At 42.5% G+C, this 24,449-nt stretch overlaps 1 protein-coding gene across 1 annotated transcript; it reads left to right on the top strand.

The window, feature by feature from the left end:
- The first annotated feature begins 672 nt into the window (after positions 1-672).
- emp3 (epithelial membrane protein 3) lies at positions 673-23,451 on the top strand. Its single transcript, NM_001011113.2, is given in 5 exon segments — positions 673-758; positions 18,638-18,723; positions 19,932-20,034; positions 21,668-21,808; positions 22,435-23,451. Coding segments are annotated over 4 exon segments (492 nt in total). The 5' UTR covers positions 673-758; positions 18,638-18,645; the 3' UTR covers positions 22,605-23,451.
- The last annotated feature ends 998 nt before the right edge of the window (positions 23,452-24,449 follow it).

Genomic DNA, 24,449 nt, shown 5'->3' with positions numbered 1-24,449 from the left:
CCTGACAGCTGCTGAAAAACCAAACTGCAGAGCCGCTGAATAGAAAGCTAACTGAAAATAAACACAAAATAAAGACCAATCGCAAATTGTCTCAGAATATCAACGCCTGCATCATATTAAAAGTTTATTTAAAGCCGTACAACCCCTTTTAATGAACCCAAACTGTTACTTGCCCCATTCACCCCCCACCCACCTTATGTCCCTCCTTACATACTTAGCATGCCTGAGGCCACTTTGCTTCTAAAATTACACACATACACTGTGCTCCATACATGCATTTATTCTGGGAGAAGCCACACAAACCCACTAGTCTTTTCCCCCTGGTTCAGACGTTAGGCTTTGCCTCCCCTATTTGCTGTTAACTGCATGCGTGCCTTCATTTAACCAAAAACATCTGTCAGGGGCTGCAGGGATGGGGAGCAAGATGTGTAAAGCAGAGCAGGACAGCTGCCTAGTTAAATGGGGGAAGTTGGCCCTTGGGTGGGGGGGGGGTGGGACATGATTAATATAGTTGCTAAAGTTCTCTTGGGCTAGTGCTTTGTACTGGGTGTGGGCTGGGCGGGTGTGTGTGTGCTCCATCAACTTGGGCAGAGGGGAGGAGTGCAGTGGTACAAACATCTCAATGTGAACTCCCACTCAATGCTTCACTTATGCTGAACAGAGAGGCTACTCAGAGCCAAGGGGGATAGCAGAGGGGCTGCTGGCCACTAATATTAGCCATCCAGGGGCTGCTAGTGTATGCTGGGCTTAACTCCAAGGTAAGTCACATCTCCTCATTATCTGATCTCAGCTAAAGATGCATTTGTGGCTTTGAAAGCGTTTCCTACATGGTATCTGCTGCCTGTGGTTGCTAATAAGATACCTAGTGACACTGCTGCCAGAGGCGCCTTAAGCATTTCCAGCCATACGGCCAACTCTCAGCAACTTTATTACACTTGGTCAGTGTTTCTAACTCCTATATCCCTTTCTGTTCTCTGCCCCTGACTCTTGCAGGCTTGCTGCATTGTTTCAGGAGTCGGAACTGGCAGTGCAGAGAATATAAAGCTACCTGATGGATACTGCTTTCAGTAGGGATTACTGTAGAACCCCTCATTCTTACTTTTTTCAGGGGAACAGAAACAGAATGAAGTAAAATCCAGGAATATGTTAAATTGGGGATAGGCATTCGGCATTATATATTGTTAGGATCATACATAAACAGTTTAGAATGAGGAAAAACTTAATATAAGGGGATCTAAAATTGAGTATTGTAATGATCTGGTTCTTATGAGTATAGTGGGTATATATATATACACAGTATATTCTTAGAAATATATCCTCCTTTCATTATGCAAACTGTTTTTGGGGGTGGAGGTTCCCTTTTTAGAAACTGTAAAAATCCTAAATCAGGGGTCTCCATGTTTAACCTGTGTGCCGTTGCTGAACTACAACTCTGTCAATGTTGGTGGGCTGCTGGGAGTTGTACCCAAACAACAGCTGAAGGGGCTGGAGTAGCCCTGTAGTAAAATACAGCAGGGAGCATATGGCAGAGTGTTTAGTTGGTAAATTCTTGGTTAACCTATTACATTCCAAGCACTCTATAATGATGGGAGCTGGGGGAATTAAACATGTTCTAGTTCCATGCTGATCTTCCATGCTTTAGAAATGTGCATGGAATCTACTTCATTAGGACCCAAAAGTATATATATGTTTATTTAGTCCATGCTCACATACGCTTGCACTAAGTACAGTCACATGGTTTAGCCCCGCGGAGAGAAGAATTTGCCAGGAATTTGTGCATCTGCCACAGAAGAGACGAGGTTTTTGTTGAACCAATTAAACATCTTCCTGGGCAACATTATGATGAACGCCCACCATTCATACATCAATTAGATGTTCCAGTTCATTGGGAGCTTATGACTCCTTGGCCTGCATATACACAGACTGAATAGTAACTTATTGACATCAATAGATCTATTCTTGAGAATGTGCCCATCTCCTGTACAAGAGCCTGATGCATCAATGTGTGGGCCCTGCATTAGTTCAGATACCTGCCCTCGAAGGGCAGGGGGGGGGTTATTGGGTGTGTATAGGGTGTGAAATATGGGTGCTGGTCAGGCTGCATTCAAAACAACTTCCCCACCAATCTTCCAGCCTACCCCTCACCCTGGTGTTTATGATGATGTCACTCAGCACTGGGCCAAGAGGTGCCCAAAACAAGCAGTGATCCACCCCTATGTACACACGTGGTAACGTGCTGAGGGAGGAGGTTGTGCCTCCATTTCCCCTACTTAGAGCCTGAACTAGGTATAGGCAGACAGAAGGGTACATGCCTACTGCGCCACTGCCTCTTCAGCCTAACCCTTAGTTCTGGCTGTGACAGCACTGTGTTTTAGGGCAAATGCCATGTACCAACGTTCCAGGCTGCAAACTGTTTTGGGTCCAGGTCCAATGCATGTCAACCCATGTAGGTCTCCACCCTTTTATAAGAAGGTCATTTTTACATGTCAACTCCATATTTGTCAGCAGTCTCCCTGATATTGGTCCCTCTCCCCTTGTGTCAGTAATTGATGCCCAAAACCTTACTTACCTGCTGCATTGAAATCCATTGAATAATCACCAGTTCTCATCCATGATGCCCATGGGTCACTTTGGATCCAGGTTGGCATCTCTTTTTTTATTTAATGAAGCCTGACTTTAAAGGTGGCCATACTCACCAAACTAGCAAAGCTTTTCCCCGATATGCCCACCTTGGGTAGGTGATATCATGCCAATGCATTGCAATGAAGGGGATATGAAAAGTCAGAGCGAGGACCGCATCAGTGAGCTGATGCCCCCCCAATCCAACGAAAAATCAAGCCTGTCGACATATGCCCAATTTTTGGCCAGATATTGGTTAGGGAGGCCCTGCCGAGCCCCATACATGGTCTTAAGGACCCAAATCTGCAGCTGAAATCTGCCCTTATATTTAGACTTTGGTTCTGATATGTAGGGTTGGCCCATTTCCATTTTATCCAAAACTGTCTGCTCCTATAGGCACTCCTAATTGCCCCAGTTCAACGGCACGCAGACTGTTATTGATGCCACGTGCCTTGGCACATCCCTGCTGCTAGAACTTGTGCCCTATTTACCAAAGGGGGTTTAGGTTTTGTGCTTGAGGAATCAGTCATGTTAGTACGACCATGCTGGCTCATCACATTCTACACCCCATATAAAACATGGTTTTGTTGCAACTTTAAGAGGGAAGATGAAGGTTTGAAATGCAGTTTTGGTATTTTAGAAGTGGATAAAGGCCAAGAAACTTTGTAATTGATCTTCAGTTGTTGCTGCAACCTAAAATGTAATGCTGTCCGTCTCTAGGGATATAAACAAAGGATACACACTTCCACATGGTTTATAGTAACAAAAATGCATCCCAGCATTCCTTCTGCTAGTTATAGTAACACTGAGACATTGTATGTGCTTTCCCCAGGGCAATATAAAGATGGTCCAAACAATCTAGTCTAACATTATGCCATAGAGTATCACATTTATGTAATAGATACGGCATCCCCCACACACACTCGGGCCTCCACAATAAACACAGTATTTGCCATTACAGACCATGAGAAGCTTCAACCCTTTCTGCCCTCCCCCACATTTCCCTGCCCCCAAAAACATCTAGTTCCCAGTGCTTGTGGATAGTAATGTGCCATATTCATTATATGTATGGGATCTATTATCCAGAATGCTTGGGCCCATGTTCGTTTATGACATACCTCCTAACTGCCCTGATTTTTGCAGGACAGTCATGATTTTAACCGCTCAGCCCGCAGTCTTGGATTCTTATTGAAAAGTCCCTCATTTCCCTTTGATCACCTGCACTGAACGCCTAAATGATACAAAGTTTCTCAAATTTAATTAAATAAGTAGTTTTTGTCAGAAAGCCCAGAATACTCACCCCCTGCACTGAGATACAATTGTAACTAATAAGCTAAACAGGTCTCTAAACAGGGTAATTTCTCCTTCATTAGCAAAACTGTAATAACACATAAAACAGGACCCCAAAACCCCCAGAAATGTGCTCAAACTTTACATAACCTGTCAAATTTTGTGAAATGGGCGTGGCATTTAGGGGGTGTGGTTGCAAAGTGGGTGTGACCAAAAACGCTACACACGGCATTTCTCTTTATTCCTCTTTACATTTTTCATATGTTGGGAGGTAAGCTATTCTCTAAGCTGGCAATGTGCAGCCAATAAGACCCCCCCATTCATCCCTTAACACTCTCCATTCTTTCCCACACTGGAAAATTAAATGGGGAAGGCCAAAATGTGAGGGGAAAGACAGGCTTTGAAATAGGAACCTTCCAAGAAGGAATATTAAACCAAGAACATTCAATATACAGTAAAACCACATGTGGATATTTTTTTTTCATTTTTATAAATATATATATAACTGCCGCACATGGAGTTCATATAAATACAGAGAAACTCTTATTACTTCAAAAGATCGTTTACAGATATAAAAGCACCCACAGTGTCAGTTCTTGGAACAGCCCTACTTTTAAGGAGGAGTCACTGGCTTCTTATGGCCTGCCATGTCCCGCCATGTTACTCCATATAGATAGAGCAATATCATGTAGGACAAAGGCTGAGCACTTGTACATTACAGTGGCAGGAAAGTAAATGAGCAATGTGGCAAAGCAGCGAGAAAAGCAAAGAGAATATATTGCCACTTACCTCCTATGTGCCAATGTCCATGTATGTCAGTCTGATCATGAAAAGCCCCACACTCCTCATTGGCAGTCAAAGGGTTAGAGGTCACAGATGAAAGTTAACTGAGTGCCGCATTTTTGGTAAATAGGCCTTACTACAGAAGTTCTATTTACAAAAAAGGATGCAGGTATGGGATCTGTTATCCAGAAACCTGTTATCCAAAAAGATCCAAATTACATCTCCCATAGACTCCAATATAAGCAAATAATTGTACTTGATCCCAACTAAGATATAATTACCCCTTATTGGGGGCAGAACAGCCCTATTGGGTTTATTTCATGGTTAAATGATTCCCTTTTCTCTGTAATAATAAAACAGTACCTGTACTTGATCCCAACTAAGATATAATTACCCCTTATTGGGGGCAGAACAATCCTATTGGGTTTATTTAATGGTTAAATGATTCCCTTTTCTCTGTAATAATAAAACAGTACCTGTACTTGATCCCAACTAAGATATAATTACCCCTTATTGGGGGCAGAACAGCCCTATTGGATTTATTTAATGGTTAAATGATTCCCTTTTCTCTGTAATAATAAAACAGTACCTGTACTTGATCCCAAATAAGATATAATTAATCCCTTTTGGAGGCAAAACAAGCAGACTTAAGGTATGGAGACCCAAATTACGGAAAGATTCCTTATCAGGAAAACCCCAGGTCCTGAGCATTCTGGATAACAGGTCCCATACCTGTACTAAAAACTATTCACAGCCAGGGTTTAAAATGCAAGGACAAAAGTTGCTTTTATTTTATCAGTTGTATGGAAAAAACATATTTTAGCATATTGTGCCCAAAGTTTGGGTGTATAGTTAATATCCTATTCTCTCCGTGACTGTAAGGCCAATAGGCAGCTCTTTTGCCTTCACAGCACCTTCAGTTTCATTGGGATGCTGTACTGGCGTTCCGCCACAACATTCCCATTTGGCAGGAGTTTCCCTTACAAACGTCATCTTCTTTCTGGAAGCAGAGGTGCTTGATTAAGAGACAGACCATAATCGTTATTACCTTAAAAGGGAACTCTACTCAAACACACCTTTTCAAGCAACTTTGCAATATACATTAATTAAAAAATATGCAGCCTTTTCATGATGTTTAATGTAATAATATGGTTTGGAACAGTTCCCTAAGCCCCGCCCCCTGCTCCCCTGCTGATCTGGCTGACTACTTTGTGACTCAAATAAAATGTAACAGTAGTCGCCTGTCCTCAGCCTGCCTTCAGCCTGCCTCCTCCCAATCCCACAATTCCCTGCACATGTGATGTCAATAAGGAAAGGAACATCACAGTGCAATGCATTGTGGGTTATGTAGTTCCTGCATGCTGTCTGTAAGCTGTGGGAAAGTTGTTATAATTTGCAACATCAATGTTTTAGTCCCTCCTCCCCTGCCAGGACTTCAAATGATGCAGAAAGAGAAGAACTGTTTTGCAGCTGGATTTCAGCATATACAAATGGTATTTATTCATACTGTTTGAAGGAACAGATTACAGTGATGGGTATATTAGGGGTTTCTGTGTTGCGTGTGTGGGGGGCTCTTTAGCAAATTTTAGTTCGGAAGCTGGAGTTCCCCTTTAAAGCGGGATGGGGGGATATTGTTTGCAGCCCTACAGACCCATACAGAAAGGGTTTTAAAAAAGTAAATGAAGATTTGTGACTTTTTTAGCTAGGTAATACATACAGGTATGGGATCTGTTATCCGGAAAACTCTCAATTACGGGGGGGTGGGGGGCAACTCCCATCCGGAAAACCCCTGGTCCTGAGCATTCTGGATAAAAGGTCCCATACCTGTATACCACTATGTAATGATAGCTGATTAAGGGAGCAATTGCTAAGGCAGGCAGAGGCTGATGGGTATCTGATGTTTAAATATTATATTGCATTGCCCAGTGAGGAAGAGCAGTCAGTAAGGTGTATGGGTTTATATGGGGACTGGTTATAGCTTGGGATAACTGTATATTAACTGTAGTTAATGCATTGTGCCAGCTGTTAGTATCATAAGCACCATTAAACACAATTCTGATAGATTTCTTCTACCTCCACGCAGTAGGTAGTATGGTAGGTACCATAGTCTTTAACAGTGGCCATTATATTCATCTACTGCACAGACCAGACACCAAATCAGTTGAGCTGCGGGGCTTTCAGGCTTGATGAAAAGTCTTATCACTAAGGCAGCGCATAACCAAGGGGGAAAACAGCTGCATTTTGGAGATTTATAGCCCTTAACACCAAAGAGCATAGTTCACCTGTTCTTCAGTGTCTCCATTACACCCCCCTGCACTTAGTGACTCCTCTTGCTTATATGGCAAGTGTTTTCCTTTTTCCTGAGATAAATTGCATTGGAAAAGTAAATGGCAGAAAAACTATTTGCCCCCCTACCCTCAGTGAACACAGCCCCTGTCATTTTCCACATTTGCTCTGTCTCACAAAGCCTTCTGGGAAAGATATACTTTATGGTAGGGTATGCCAGGAGCATTACAGCTGAAGGATTACAGGTTTAACATTCCTGCTTGAGATAATTTAATAGGGGTTCCAACCTTCAGCCTTTTCCAGCCTCAGTGAACACAGCCCCTGTTATTTTCCACATTTGCTGTCTCACAGAGCATTCTGGGAAAGATATACTTTATGGTAGGGTATGCTAGGAGCTTTACAGCTGAAGGGTTACAGGTTTAACATTCCTGCTTGGGATAATTTAATGGGGCTTCCAACCTTCAGCCTTTTCCAGCCTCAGTAAACACAGCCCCTGTTATTTTTCACATTTGCTCTGTCTTACAGAGCATTCTGGGAAGGATATACCTCATTGTAGGGAATGCTAAGAGTTTCACAGCTAAAGGGTTGCAGGTTTAACATCCCTGACTGATATAAATTAATGGGGCCTCCAGCCTTTTCCAGCCTCAGTAAACACAGCCCCTGTTATTTTCCACATTAGCATTCTCACAGAGCATTCTGGGAAATATATACCTTATGGTAGGGCATGCTAGGAGCTTTACAGCTGAAGGGTTACAGGTTTAACATTCCTGCTTGAGATAATTTAATGGGGCTTCCAACCTTTAGCCTTTTCCAGCCTCAGTAAACACAGCCCCTGTTATTTTTCACATTTGCTCTGTCGTACAGAGCATTCTGGGAAGGATATACCTCATGGTAGGGAATGCTAAGAGTTTCACAGCTGAAGGGTTACAGGTTTAACATCCCTGACTGATATAAATTAATGGGGCCTCCAGCCTTTTCCAGCCTCAGTAAACACAGCCCCTGTTATTTTCCACATTAGCATTCTCACAGAGCATTCTGGGAAATATATACCTTATGGTAGGGCATGCTAGGAGCTTTACAGCTGAAGGGTTACAGGTTTAACATTCCTGCTTGAGATAATTTAATGGGGCTTCCAACCTTTAGCCTTTTCCAGCCTCAGTAAACACAGCCCCTGTTATTTTTCACATTTGCTCTGTCGTACAGAGCATTCTGGGAAGGATATACCTCATGGTAGGGAATGCTAAGAGTTTCACAGCTGAAGGGTTACAGGTTTAACATCCCTGACTGATATAAATTAATGGGGCCTCCAGCCTTTTCCAGCCTCAGTAAACACAGCCCCTGTTATTTTCCACATTAGCATTCTCACAGAGCATTCTGGGAAATATATACCTTATGGTAGGGCATGCTAGGAGCTTTACAGCTGAAGGGTTACAGGTTTAACATTCCTGCTTGAGATAATTTAATGGGGCTTCCAACCTTTAGCCTTTTCCAGCCTCAGTAAACACAGCCCCTGTTATTTTTCACATTTGCTCTGTCGTACAGAGCATTCTGGGAAGGATATACCTCATGGTAGGGAATGCTAAGAGTTTCACAGCTGAAGGGTTACAGGTTTAACATCTCTGACTGATACAATTTAATGGGGCCTCCAGCCTTCAGCCTTTTCCAGCCTCAGTAAACACAGTCCCTGATATTTTCCACAGTTGCTCTGTCTCACAGAGCATTCTGGGAAGGATATACTTCATGGTAGGGTCTGCTAAGAGTTTCACAGCTGAAGGGTTGCAGGTTTAACATCCCTGACTGATACAATTTAATGGTGCCTCCAGCCTTCATGCATTGTCAGGTTCCCATACTGTTCTCTATCTCTACCTGTGAATCCCTTGAAGCACTGACAGCAGTAGGAAATTCACCGTTGGTAAGTTACATGGAGTATTATGAGCATTTATGATTTAATATCTGGGCTCACTATTCTTATTCTAAAACTGTATCTGCTCTTGCCATGCCTTCAAGAAGATGCCTTATCAGTGTCGGAGATGGTATCTCTCGGGCCATAGAATGCAAATTCTTTTTCTTCTTTTTTTTTTCATCCCATGGAACTGAGAGTTATTTTTCCCATAAAATATGAAACCCAAACTGTGCTAAATGGAGACCTTAACATCATCCGCGCCTAAAATAACTGTGCCCTGGGTGCTGAGAGTGAATCTCTCTACCCCCTCTGTATTTGGCATTAGCTAGATAATAAAAGTAATAAAAGTGATGATGTTCCTACAGGGGATGCCTGCATATTTATTATAGGTCACCGGTGATGTCGCTCATGGCAACCAATCAGATCTTCACTTTTGTTTTCTAACTTTTAGGTGACCGTTCAAATCAAATTGCAGATTGGTTGCTAGGGGCAACATCGCCGGTGAGGTTGGCTTACACACTATAGAAAATACTCAAAATGTGAGTTAAGCTTATTATATAAAAACGTACCCACGTTCTATTCATTCCTGGGGGATTTTTAGAAGAGTTTTTATCAAATGGTGAACTCTAACTTTCAGATATTGATAAATACATTTCTAAAAATCCCATAGGAATAAATAGGGGGTGGGTGAGTTCTTATATATTAAGGGCTAAACTCACATTTTGATAAATCTGCCCCTTAGGGTCTATACTCTGGCTCGGTGATCACTGCCAGGGAGACTGGGCACTAGATGTGACACAGACAGATGTGGCAGCTCTCAGCGTCCCTGCACTTCCAAAGTACTGGAAAAGTAGGGAGATGAGGGGCCCAGTAGATTTAGGACGGGCTAGCATTACTATTCAGGGGGCACCCTGGTTGGAAATGGGTGGGTATGATCTTCACTCCAGTTGATATACAAGAATATTTGAAATCACTGTGACTATATAAAGTTATAAACCCATAGGCTAAGTCCTTTTTTTTTAGGGTACTATAAGATGAAGGAATATCATTGGTCAACAGTAAACAGATGGCAAATTGAAGCTAAGAATCTCAGTTCTGCAATACAATGGAATGGCGCAATGTCATTGGTCACATCTGGTGCCCAGACTCCCTGGCAGTGAGATAAAAAGAGAGCTCCATTGCAGGCACTGCCTATGTGTACCCCACATTGTAGAGAGCTCCATTGCAGGCATTGCTTATCTGTACCCCACATTGTAGAGAGCTCTATTGCAGGCATTGCCTATGTGTACCCCACATTGTAGAGAGCTCCATTGCAGGCATTGCCTATGTGTACCCCACATTGTAGAGAGCTTCATTGCAGGCACTGCCTATGTGTACCCCACATTGTAGACAGCTCCATTGCAGGCACTGCCTATGTGTACCCCACATTGTAGAGAGCTTCATTGCAGGCATTGCCTATGTGTACCCCACATTGTAGACAGCTCCATTGCAGGCACTGCCTATGTGTACCCCACATTGTAGAGAGTTCTATTGCAGGCACTGCCTATGTGTACCCCACATTGTAGAGAGTTCTATTGCAGGCACTGCCTATGTGTACCCCACATTGTAGACAGCTCCATTGCAGACATTGCCTATGTGTACCCCACATTGTAGACAGCTCCATTGCAGACATTGCCTATGTGTACCCCACATTGTAAAGAGCTCCATTGCAGGCACTGCCTATGTGTACCCCACATTGTAGACAGCTCCATTGCAGACATTGCCTATGTGTACCCCACATTGTAGACAGCTCCATTGCAGACATTGCCTATGTGTACCCCACATTGTAGACAGCTCCACTGCAGACATTGCCTATGTGTACCCCACAGGTATGTGATGTTTTAAACTTAAACTAAACAAGAGCACCAAAGCCCACCAGAGGTTATGTACTGATCCAAAGGGACACACTGCAGTCAGGACTAGAAGGCATGTTGGGGTTATAAATAACTAGCTTATTTGAGAGGTATATATCTTTCTTAGAGCATTTTCAACCTCCTCTTGGATTTAGCTGTATTTTTAGATGTATTTTTCCATTCTGTTGTTGATATTGTTTCATTGATTTTGTTCTTTTGATGAATACACCTTTGCTTCCTACTGATTTCTCTTCTGCTCGGCCAAATGCCTCTACTAATTCCCTGCCTTGCAGCAATAATGCAAACAATAGAATCCATGTATCTGCCCTCCAGAGGCCATCAAGTCTTCTCCCTGCGGCCAGCTCTCTAGAAGCCCTGGACAAAAGGCCATGCCAGACGGCGTTTGATCAGTGGCTCGTGGGTACAAATCCCATGATCAATAGGGAAATAAGGTCACCGCGCCGACAGGGAAAGAAAAAAGGCAACTGAGAGACAGAAACATGTTTCATTATAGTGTCCCACCATATATAAATGTTTTCTTGGCCTATTGGCATACTGGGGAGGGTAGCAGTATTTATATCAAATACTTGATAAATGTCTGCTAATATCTGCCAGTGGTTAATAAGGCCTAGGCTCACTCTCTAGAAGGAACTTTGGGTGCTCAGCCCCCCTGATTGCGGCCGCAAGGAGGAAGTAGTGGGTGCGCAGTGCATGCTGGGTGGGGGCGGAGGCTGGCAGTGGTAGAGGAGATCGTGACTGGGGTGGCTGCCCTGTGGGCCCTGGATACCCAAGTTCATTCCCCAAATTTGCATGTCATTCAGACACAGCTTGCAAAGGAGCCATGCCCTATGTCAGGCATTAAGAATAGGGCTGCCTGGGTAATATCCTACCTAAAGTATTTAAAGGAAAACTATACCCCCAGAATGACTACTTAACCAACAGATTGTTAATATCATATTAAGTGGCCTATTAAAGAATTTTACAAAATCCTAGGCATGCTGGGAATTTCAAAACCCATTATTGCTGATACTACATTCACAAGTGCATTTGAGACACAGGTTTAGGGGCACCCAAGGCATGAACTTACCTGCATGTACCCATGGGCTTTCAGCCCCTTCTGCATATTCATGTGTCTGACGCACATTCACAATATATGGGAATAGAGAAAATCCGGTAGAACTCACAGAAACACACTCACTGGCGTAACAAGAGCCCGGGGGGCTTGAGTGTGCGTCTATTGACATGCATGGCAGACATTACATGTAGCTCATATCATAGGAATAGATGTGTTTGGTATGCATGTCAATAGTTGCACACTCAAGCCTACAGGGGACACAGGGCGGCAGGAGAAGAAGCTGCTAGTAGACAATAGACGCCAGGAGATTTGTATAAAACATGCAATGTAGGAAGAAGCACAAGGTTTGGGCGGGGGGGGGTACGAGTGCGGTCAGATGACTCACATCTGGGTCCAATTAATGGGGAAACACAAGGATATTTTGGTGCAAGCTGCAAATCATCAGAAAATAGGATCCTTCTGCTCTTGCAAGGATAAAGTGATTTTATTGTAGTTTTATGACAACAGTCACTAGAAATAATCCGGCCGCCTTCCTCGCCTCTAGGGACTTACAGGATTCCTGTGCGCTTCCCAGGATACCCTGGGGACCCTGCTGCCATCCCTTCTAGTTTTACAGAGGGGGGAAAAAACTGCATATAACAACAACAACTGTGCTATTGAAAGGAAGCCCCCCTTGCAGCACTGCTGAGAGAAATTACTTGGTGCGACAATGGATTGCAGATCACATTCCTTCATTCATTTTATTAGTGTGAATGAGTGGTGGTGGGCATGCCCATGTGTGAGTCTGTAGGGTGGCCACCTCACTGCTCTAATGCCAGCCACATATTAAATCTACATCCTGCATGGCTTGTTAGCAGTTTATTTCGCTGTGTGCTGCATGGCTGCATATAAATCAGTTCAGTCTGCAGCATGCATCCAAATGTATAGCTAAACAGCCATGCAGAATGTGGATTCAATATGTGGGCGGTATTAAAGGGGTAAGGTGGCAACCCTACTGCCCTGAAAGGGAGGCTGTGGGAGTAAGTACAGGTATGGGATCCCTTATCCAGAAACCCATTATCCAGAAAGCTCCGAATTAAGGAAAGCCTGTCTCCCATAGACTCCATTTTAATCAAATAATTCTGAATTTTAAAACTGATTTCCTTTTTGTCTGTAGTAATAAAACAGTATCTTGTAATTGATTCCAACTTAGATATAAATAATACGTATTACGCAAAACAATCCTATTAGGTTAATTAATGTTTTATTGATATTTTAGTAGACTTAAGGTATGGAGATCCCCTTATGCGGAATACCCTTGGTCCCAAGCTTGGTAAAATCTCGTTGTTTACTATGTGACAATGACAATATAGATATATTGTATTCTATTCTAATGGGTCCTATACCTGTACTGGCATAGAGGAGCGTATATTTGTATTGCACTGTATTAAAGGACAAATATGCCTTGTATTTGTCGAAATGAAATATTAATAGGTAAAAATAATGATTTCTTCTCAGTGTAGCTACAACTCTCCTGACTTTATGATCATTGTTCATAATGAAATGCTACACAGTAAGGCATTCCTTAGGTTTGTTATAGCCTGAGCAGAGAGATGACATATAACTGTGCCAGTGCTGCTATTTCTGTTACTGAGCAGAATGTTACTGTAGAGTGAATAGTCAAATTGAATAGTTATTCTGTAAGCACAGGGGTCTCTTTCTACTCAGTGGCCCCTTGTCCATAGGCCTGGCAGTGAGCAAGTCTGTCGTTTGGTTTGGCCTGCGGCAGGAGTCCTCTTAAGGTGGCTATACACCGGCTGATTCTAGTTGCCGATATTGGTCCCTTAAACCAATTCGGCAGCTTATCGGTCTGTGTATGGGCACTAACGACGGGCCTGCCCAACATTTGGTCTAAAATCAGCCAGATCTCAAATGGGCAGGTTTGAAAATTAGTCGGATCGAGGCTGATGTGGTCCTCGAACCAACGGACGCCTATACCCGTCGTTCTAATTCTAATTAGACCGATATTGCCCATCCATAGGTGGGGATATTGGGAGAAGATCTGCTCGCTTGGTGACCTCGCCAAGTGAGCGGATCTTAGCGTGCATGGCCACCTTTAATCTGGCCATACATTCGTCTGGGGTGACCAAAACAAGGTGGGCGACTTTAGGCTGACCAGTTGCATAACTACTTGGGGGCTGCACCCCCTTGGGGCCTGTGGGAGGGAATTTCTTTGTGCAAATAAGGTCAATAAGGTCCTAGATCCAATGGGAAAATCAAACCTGCCCAATTGGCATCTGCCTGATTTTTGGCCAGATATCAGAAAAACTGCCCCATTGGTCTGAAGGGACAGAATCCGTCAGCTTAAATATACCAGTGTATGGCCACCTTTAGTTATCACCTCTATGTAAAACATATAGAAAACCAGGGCATGTCCATTTTAAACATCTACTGTATATTATGGTATATTATGCTTCCCTACTTGTTCATATTCAATACTATTAGATACTGGACAAATTGGCACATTATACTCAACTGTTTAAATGGTGACCTTAGTTATGATAAGTACATTCCAATTCTACTGATTGGAGGCTCGGCGAGTGGCCCACTGAATGTCCTAATGGTTAATCTTTAGCTAATGCAGATGATGTGCAAACATATCCTTCCATAAAGGTAAACTTGTAGTGTATTGTTGTCCAGATGTTTTGTAGCCCGGTGGGAAGGGAGGAGACACATTCTTGAAATTAACCCCTATACAAAGTGAATGGGACTGGTCTGCAAACAGTAAAAATAGGGGCACCATGATTACCTGGTTTCCACCTGGCCCAGAAAAAGAGGGGGCCAGATGGGGACCACTAATGAACCCCAGCTCCCACCGTAACACGTGACCTGAAATATATTCTTCCCATAGCAATTACATTGCATAGCCTGGTGCAGGTCCTATGGGTTTGGGTGGCAGGAAGGACCCAGGTATCTGTAGGTATGGCATTGCCGCCATCCCTGGGTCCTATCAAGTACATACCCCTCATCTGTCACTTATCAGCACCTTTCAGTTAGAAGGAAGGGCAGTTTGGAGTGTTTGGCCATGTCTGGCAATGCTACAAAACACTTAAATGCAATGATACAACTCGGGATTCACCTAAAACCTCAATCACTTTCATGTAGGCCTCCCCTGTATTTTGGGGTCAGCAACTTAGAACTGTCCCACCTAAACTGAAACAGTTGGGATGTCCCAAGTTCATCTCTTTGCTGATAAAATCCATGTATTCAGCAATTTAAGTGATAATTTGGCCACTGGGTGGCTCTATTCTATTGGAGCCTATGGTCGAAAATTCAACATTCTTTGGCAGTATGGCAGCTCTCACCTGAACAACCGAGCACAAATATTGTACAAATAAGATCCTCTAGGCAGAATAACCAATAACTACAATAGTAAAGGAGCAGGGACCTATAAATAGCATATATGTTCCATTTAGGACAAATTATGTTTTTATAAAGCCCACCCGGGGGCATTTGCCATTTCCTTCTGTGCTCCGCAAACTGCTTTCTGTAATCCCGGCTTACTATTCTCTAGCACCTGCTCCAGGCTATTAGAAAATGACAGTATATTAAGAGGTGTTTGCCAACCATAATGAACTGCTTCACACGAGTCCAAGAACCCACTGTGACGGCCACACGGAACGCAATCAAATGAGTTCCTTTTGTGCGGAGGAATAAGTAGGAGAGTTATTTCCATTTTTAGAAATTACAGCCATAAAAGAAAAAAAAAAAGCACAAAATTAGCCAAACTCCCCCCTTTTTCATAGGCCGTTTAGCAGAGAGCTCAGTAAAAGTCTTATTTATGCCGTCTGTAGGATAATGACACTTGTTATCCTGTTAGAGATGTGCATATTAAATCTCAGTATAAATGGATCTGTAAATACCCATCCATCACTTGTATTGCATTAGAAAATGTGTGTTTCTAAGCAGTTTCGCTTCAGCTGTAATAAAATTCCCCATTTTCAACCCAAAGATACTTTGAGTGTTATGCCGCTGCTTTTATTAAGGATTCTATACAAATGATAACAGAACCAAAAAACAAAAGGGATGAAGTAGAGAGAAATAATAAGTGTAGGATGGGGAAGCTGGGGGCCTCCAAAGTGTCCGAAACTGTGTTCTGATCAGGGTTAAACTGGTGTGTGCTAGACCCACTGGGGCTGCTACCCCAGGGGCCCCCACACTACATCTTGGGCCCCTACTGCCAGCTCCTTCCCCCCAATGCGCACCTTACACTTACTAGTGGGGAGCGACAGGGAGGGCAGGCGGGGGTCATGTCTAGGTTGGTGGGGCCCTCCGGGTATTTTCCTGGTGTCCAGCTGGCCTGGTTCTGATGCCTTAAAAGTGTTAAGGAGACCATACACCGACTAATACTCTTTAGTATCTGACTGATCAGCCAGTGGCCCAAAAGTATAAAGACCAATACATGGTATGGCAGCCCTTTATTGTTCCATCTGTTAGTGACATCATTTCATTGACCCAAGGTGCATTGCCAGGGGACATTTTCAAACCTGCCATATCCATGGCACAGATACATCAGTGGCATTGCCCAACCAACAGACATATGCTAACAATTTATTTTAGCTGTAAGGGCATGGCAGGATTTATTTTTTGCTGTTTAGAGTGCCATTACTCAATGGACCTAGGTTATTTCTTCTCGGCAATATGTATTTGGGAGAGGGGATGCCATGTTGGGAGAGAGGATGCCATAATTTGCCCAATAAGCTTTTGTACCAAGAGTTTAAATAGGGGCTGTGTGATGAGACCCCCTATATTACTGAGAAAATAAAACACTTTTGGAAAACCCAAAGATTTATTTCCTGTGTAAAGGACTAGGAGCCTTCAGCAAATGATTGTGTATGGCAGGGTTCCCCAAGTCTTGAGCCACACTCAGATGTAAAAAGTGTTGGGGAGCCCAAAATTATGATAAAAGTTCTTTGGGGGTGCAAAATACAGACTGTGATTGGCTATTGGGTAGCCCCTTGTGGACTTCTGGCCTGCAGGAGGCTCTGCTTGGAGTAAAACTGTGTCTCTGGGCTTCCAAAACTTGTCTCCAAGCCAGAAATGTAAAAATGGCACCTACTTTGAGGCCACTGGGAGCAACATCAAAGGGGGGCGATGAGAAACATGTTGCTCCTGAGCCACTGGTTGGGGTCACTGGTGTACAGGAAGAGATTGCATTGAATATATTGTTCTTTATTTGCATATTTGTTTATACATATATTAGGGAGCTGCCTACTCTGGTTCCTAAAATTATGGGCTGCCCCATGAGGGACCCAATGCATTGGAAATTAGGGGCAAGATTTATGGTCAAACAAGATGTATGGGGCTCAATGTTTGTTAATAGAGTATCCCTGGAGCTATAGTTACTGTTAGGGTGATGTTCTCATGTTGCCATCCTATTATCCAGGGGTCCCCAACCTTTATTTCTCGTGAGCCACAGTCAAATGTAAAAAGACTTGGGGAGCAACACAAGCACCAAAAGTTCATGGAGGAGCCAAATAAGGGCTGTGATTGGCTATTAGGGGCCTCTATGCACACTATCAGCTTACAGGGGGCTTTATTTGGTAGGAAATCTTGTTTTTATTCAACCAAAACTTGCCCCCAAGTCAGGAATTCCAAAATAACTACCTGGTTTGGGGGCACTGAGAGCAACATCCAAGGGGTTGGGGAGCAACATGTTGCTCACAAGCTACTGGTTGGGCATCACTGCGTATTATCCATACATCAACCAAATGGCATATATTTGGCCATATCTGGATAAAACAGAATGGAAGAGAGAGGAATAGAACATTAATGTAAGGAGCAAACTTGGAAAACTGTGACCCCCTCCCCGTTGCACACTAAACTGATTGTGTCCATAGCCAGCCCAAAGGAGTGCAAATATTCCAAGTGTTCAAGCATGGAGTTGGCAATGAGTCTTGTAGATGAAATTCAAACCTTCATTTGCTCCAATACAGTCATTGGAAACTTTACACCATACAGGAATAAGCTGTTCATAATTCCATTAGAGTTGTTAGAGGAAGGTTTTGATTCCAGTAGGCTACTGTACTGGTGAAGTGGCACCTAAAGAACTAAAATTCTGCAAATATCTGATATTTTACTGTTATGACCAATGTTCAGTCTCCTGTTTTTGTCTTTGTCAAACCATGTATGCTGATAATACCGTACAGCAGTTATAGGTCCCATAGTAAAGACCCTAAACATCAATTTATTTCCAGTTATGTTCCTAGTGAAGAGAATGACTAGAAGAAAAACACAAATGTTGCTGCAGCTTGAGGGAACAAAATATTAATCTCACCTTGTCTTCAAATGTGATAATCAGATCTTATCACCGGCTCTACCTCTTTGGTTTAATTAAAGAAGAGCAATTATCATAGCCGGATTTGTAGAATATTCATGGCTGCCAGTTATTGCTATTCCAACAGTTATCAGATGGCCTCGGGTTTAGAGACTGAGATATTCAGAGGCACAGATGCCAAATACATTGTCATTGGCCGTCTCTGGTTACATGTGTGACCATCAGAGATCCTATAGAGGTCAGCACAGAATCTAAAGGGAAATACTGTTATTAGCACACAAATAAATATACACTTTTAACCAGGGATCTACCAAGTCTATATTTTTTGGTTCTATGAACTACTATGAGCAATAAAAGAGCAAAAGCTTATAGTCTAGAGGTGGTGGGACTGGAATATCCTCTTTGTCATTGTAAAATATATTGCTAACTGTATGTAATTGTATGTAATACTATATATATTCTCTTTCTTCTAGAACTGAAGATGAGCTTCCTACTCTTTGGCGTCACTGCCTTACATCTCATCATACTGGTGATCCTCTTCGTTGCCACACTTGACAATGTAAGTAAAACAAAAACAAAGACAGGGGACAATTGTACGCTGAGTAGAACAAATGTGTTCATTTTCTTCACCCAATGAACACAAATATACTAGTCCTGGTGGGAATGTCCCTTCTAAGCTCTGGCAGTTGTGGAGAGGTTTCCTGTGCATATACACACATATATATATATATAATATAAAACCACTTTAGAGTCCGTGTTTATACAATGTGCAGCTGAGACCGACCCAGCACATTGGCCAGTGTTGCATGCAGTTTTTAAAATGCTGGTTTTGTACATACAGCCTACTAGAAGGGAACATAGCCTGATGGACTGGGTCAAGAGCATGATATTGACTGGACTAAAGGGGACATACCCTCAAACATGAAGCAATAAAATGCCCTCCAGCATGTTGCACCCTATGTGCTGAATCTGTGCCTGTTGGTTTAAATTGGTTATGTATCTCTTGTGGGGATAACTAGCTGCTTCTTGATTAATTTTATTTGGAAGCTTGTAGGATTTGATCAGTTTTACCATTCATTACCCTTAATGGAATAAGGATAGAAACTATAGTACTGAAATAACCCACTTAATAACATTCTCATTCATCCAAGTCATGATACACAGTATCTAGTAGAATTAAGTCTCGAACAACTGGACTTTTCTGAGTTTTTCTTGAAAACCTTTCACCACTCATCCGAGTGGCTTCTTCAGTTCAAATGACTGGTAGGGAATTCCCCGGTATTTAAACTCTTGATGGTAGTACAGTCACAGACATCCAATCACAATGGTTCCATTGAACTTGTTCAATTAGGGGTTGGCTGAAACTGACAGGTGTAAGAAGGTATGATACAATCACAATGGTTCCATGAATCTCATTGATGCAGGTGTTAACCCTTCAAAGAACATGAAGTGTGAAAAGTTGCGAAACCGCCGGGGTAAGGATGTCAAAGCAGCATTGTATGTTGATGAGAAGCGGTGTCTAAACAGAGGAGGGGGCCTGTGACACCACTTGTCATCAACATGAAATGTGAAACGTTTTCAAGAAAAACTCAGAAAAGTCCAGTTATTTAGACTTAATTCTACTAGATACTGCTTCTTGACTAATTTTATTTGGAAGCTTGTAGGATTTGACCAGTTTCACCTTTCATTACCCTTAATGGAATAAGGATAGAAACTGAAGTACTGAAATAACCTTCTTAATAACCCTCTCATCTTTGTGCTGTCTAGTCCTGGTGGGTATTCTCTGAAGAGGAGACTGTGAACCTCTGGTACGACTGCCTTCTAGACAACAACACGGGAGTCTGGTTGTGTTCTTCTGTATCTACTAATGGTAAGGCATCACTATAACTAGGAATATTAAAGCTCCTGCCCTCCATTTTCTACTCCCACCCACCCAGTAGGCAAAGTCTGAGGTTCTACACCTGCAAATTAGATATGGTTGGTAACAAACTGAAAATAATAATAATTGTAGTCAACATAATCAGGTATGGCACTGGTCATGTGTAGGTCAAAAAAAATAAAAAGTCATCCCGCACTCTGACCAGTCCACTCCCAACCCGGCGAGCTGTGATTATTTATATACCCACACCCAACCCACTGACATCAGCGGAAGGGGTGGGGCATGTGTGAGCATATAAATAAGCATCCAACAGACAGCTGGAGGAGAACTAGCAGTATGTTGATGTCATGGGTGGGGAGGGTGGTGGTCAGAATTCTACCTGCATCCCGCTAATCCACAGGTTTCAGGCTTGCCTGAACATCACTAGTTAGAATATATGAAAGAATATGTAGTAATATACACAGATTTATAAACAGGTTTTAATACAGTCCCACATTAATGCAGTGTTTCTGCAGACTGTGTGAAGTCATTTGCTTTTGTATGCAGGGTGTCTTAGAGAGAACGTCTACACTTGTCCTTTAAAGGGGAACTCCTCCCCTGCTAGGATTTTAAATGATGCAGAAAGAGAAGAACTGTTCTGGATTTCAGCATATAAAAATAATATAATAATATAACAGATTACAGTGATAAGTATTTAGGGGTTTCTGTGTTGTGTTTAACAAATTTGGTTCGGAAGCTGGAGTTTCCCTTTAAATATTATTGTTCTACAACAGTGCTATTAGAACAGAAACATTATAATGAAAATATGTTAAAAATAAAAGTATAATAATGTTGTTCAATTACTGAAACATATATATATACAAAGTACGTAACCCATAGTCTTTGGAGAACATTTGTCGAACATTATGAAGGCAAAAGAGAGAATCATATCCAGGCTGCTGATATGCCTGGAGGCTTTAAAAAAGGTTAGAATGAGAGTAAAATTTACATTTATGACCAGTACTCCTAATTCAACCCTGGAATTATGTCTATTAAGGCTTTCATTCATGGGTATGCTGTACAGTACAGCGTGAAGTAATGATAGGTCTGATTTAGACTTCCCACTAGATACTGTATATCATGCCCTGAACTGAAACCTTCTGAGACACATCATTCAAACCCAGGTCTCCTTGAAACATAGGCTGCTGCCTTAACCATACTCTCAGTTATCCTGTAATGGGGCAGAAGCTAACATAAGCCTGTTTCTCCTAAGAGGGGGAACAATCAGGTTCATGAATGTTGCTTCCACTATAGTGTATATATCTAATTATCTAATAATCTAATTAGATTTTTAATGGGGTGCTTTCTCATCTGAGCACCTTCCCTTGATGTGGTAGACATGTCCCTCAACCTCTTTTCTTCCCATCATCAACCAATGAACTGCTCTCTGCGGGCAATATCTTGATTCTGGTGGTTACACCAAGAAAATAATTCTGTTACCTATAATAATAATAAGAATATTATATAATAATTCTGTAGATCAAGTAATTAAAGCACCGCTCTGAGCATGAGAGGTGAACCTCTTGGATCACAAAGAGAAAACTGTGTCACTGCTTTTGCCTGAAATTCCACTTTCTTTCCTTAGAATGGTTCCATGCGGTCCAGGCGCTCATGGTACTGGCAGTCTTGTTCTCCAGCTTTTCCTTCATGCTGTTCATGTGCCAGCTCTACACCATGGAACGCGGAGGACTATTTTATGCCACTGGTGTTTTCCAGATCCTTGCAAGTAAGTAGCATCTGAATTTTGAACTAAAATTACCAATTTTAGATTAGACTTCACTTGGAGTGAGTGTTGCCTAAGTTCAGCAGGGCTGTATTCATGAGGGCAGGGGCTAGGGTTGCTACCTACCAGCGTAGTCTGTAAAATACCAGCCAGGGCTGGGGCCAGTATTACAAATTTATCGGCAATGTAGTTGCCATTAAAATTGTAATAACTTATATTCCTCCTTGGCCGATCTCTGATCCGCCCCTGTCCCACCTCCTATCCACTCTCCCACCTCCCTTTCTAACCTGCCCTGCTCCCTATTTCCCCTTGAATATGGCCCACCAATGTCATGCCCCGCCCCCACTTTACATGACAACCCCGCCCCAACGTCAGGGATGCATCCCTTCGTAGACCCGTTCCACACCCTGGCCTGTAAGAGCATTGACTAAAGGTGGCAACCCTAGCAGGGCAGGCAAATAGGTGTATCCCCTTCTGTTCCCCAATCTTGCCCCCTATTGTTTTTTTGTTGTTTCTGCCTTCCTTTAGATTAGTATAAATAAAACAAGCATCCTTCAATGTAATAACAAAATATCAGAACTGATATTACCCACGGTGAAGGTAAATGTATGACTTCTGTTTCTGTACAGGTCTTGCTGTATTCTCTGGAGCTGTCATCTATGCAACCCATGTAACAGAATTCCACCCAGAAAGGGCAAAATCAGGTTATTTTGGCCACTGTTTTGTATTAGCCTGGGTGGCCTTCCCCCTGAGCATACTGAGCGGAATCATGTACATCCACCTCCGGAAACGGGAATAAGGCAGTCTGTATTCATTTTCTCCTTCCAAAAATCAGGGACAAGCAAGAGGATACCAGAAAGATTTGAGAACCTCAGTGCCAGCCCTGGAAATGGACACCATGCTCTTAACCAACACTATCATTTTCATCCACATCACAAGTTCACGTAGCGGCCTTAACTCTGGCTAGAATCTTGTTGGCTGAGCCACAGCTCAGTGAGTACAACAGAGAGATTAATTCGGAAATGACTTTAGAATGTGTCATTCGATATAACAGTCTGTTTGCATAGCAACCGTCCCACACAATTTATAAAATACAGACGAGCCGCTAAATCACTTCACTTTTACATTAAGAACCAACATGAGTCATTGGGATTCCCCTTGACAGTTTCCTTTCCAGAGCAAAGCTTTTTGTGCTGTCACTTCTGCCGTAGATATGTTGCTCTTGTATTGAGGACAATGACGGCAATGGGTTTTCCAGCAGAGGCACTTACATCTCTGATGGAACTGTCCTATCAGCAATAATCTTCATTCACCACCGCTGATATCTCCATTATATTCATATCTCTTACGATGAACCTCCTACGTGGCTCTTTGGATTAGATTGGACGAACTTTTTACTTTTATAGTCAATGCTGATTGTTCTCTGCTGTTTTCATTGCCAATTACCACTTCTGGACAATGCTTCTCAATGTCGTCGCTGGTCAGAAAGTCACCAGTGTGGCATTGCCCGTCTTGTGGGTATATTCTGTTATTGGAGAGAATTCAAATTGCCTTTATCAGTCACCAATGACTCCTAAGTAACCACATCAAGAGTATATTGCAATAAAGTTCTGCCAATTCCAATAAAGGACCAGTGAGAATTGAAATAAAATGCTTATGTTTAAGTGCGGCTAGACGCTCAGTCATAGACACCGTGCCATTTTGGTTTATCAAATTGACGGCAGGGAAGGTATTTGCTCTATGCTTGTGCCCTTATAAGAGGGACCTTTGGCCAAACAATGTCCATTTCAATTATAATTATAAATTTGATGCTGGGCCTGATTCGGTTCAGTGCGATAAACAAACTGCTTTCAAATTCCACCTGCAACAGAGATTTCATAACATAGGTTTATCTCATATTATTGACTCGAGTTGTTTTACTAGAGTTCCCAGCATCCTACTGATAGAATATGCCTAATTTAATTCTATTCTCATGTCGGGTTCCAGCCTTCCATGGGATTCTTCTTCACGGTTAGGACATTGGGGTTTTCTTTCAGCTGAAAATCAGAATTGTATTGATTTCCCTTGATTATGCTTATTTGCAGTTTCCTGATTATGTGATGACTCTCACCCCTATTCTATCTAGAGCATGATCTATTCTATCTAGTCTCATGAGGACCTTGATAAAATCTTGAGGGGTCAGTTTTGGGTTAGAATGAATAAAGGGGGTGGTTTACCTAACGAAAAGCTAAAAACTAAGTAAGCTTTATCAGAAAGGTCTATGTAAAAACAGGCATAAGCACTCACAGAAACGCTGCACTGAATCCTCTATCGAAAGAAACACAGGATTTCTTGTCTCCTTTTCTGTAAACATGTACTTTGGTATCTGACTTCCTTTCTCAGAAAAATCCTTCATTCCAGGGGCCAGAGTCTTAGCAGCTCTCTCCCCTCCCATAAGAATTCACTCCCCCTCCCATCAGAATGTGTCATCTGAGCTACCAATGGCTAGAGCTGCAGCAGGAAGCTACTGAGACCAAGTTAAAGCTGTCCATACAAGCACTACGATATTATCATAGGAAACCTTGTTTCATGCCATATTCGGTGCATGTATGGCGGATCGACGCAATGGGCGATATCACAAAGGCTGCAGATATTGGACATCTCA

The sequence above is a fragment of the Xenopus tropicalis genome, chromosome 7 (assembly GCF_000004195.4).
Source record: "Xenopus tropicalis strain Nigerian chromosome 7, UCB_Xtro_10.0, whole genome shotgun sequence".
Lineage (NCBI taxonomy): Eukaryota > Metazoa > Chordata > Amphibia > Anura > Pipidae > Xenopus > Xenopus tropicalis.
The sequence above is the reverse complement of the archived record's forward strand: the minus strand, read 5'-3'. Positions and strand labels throughout refer to the sequence as shown.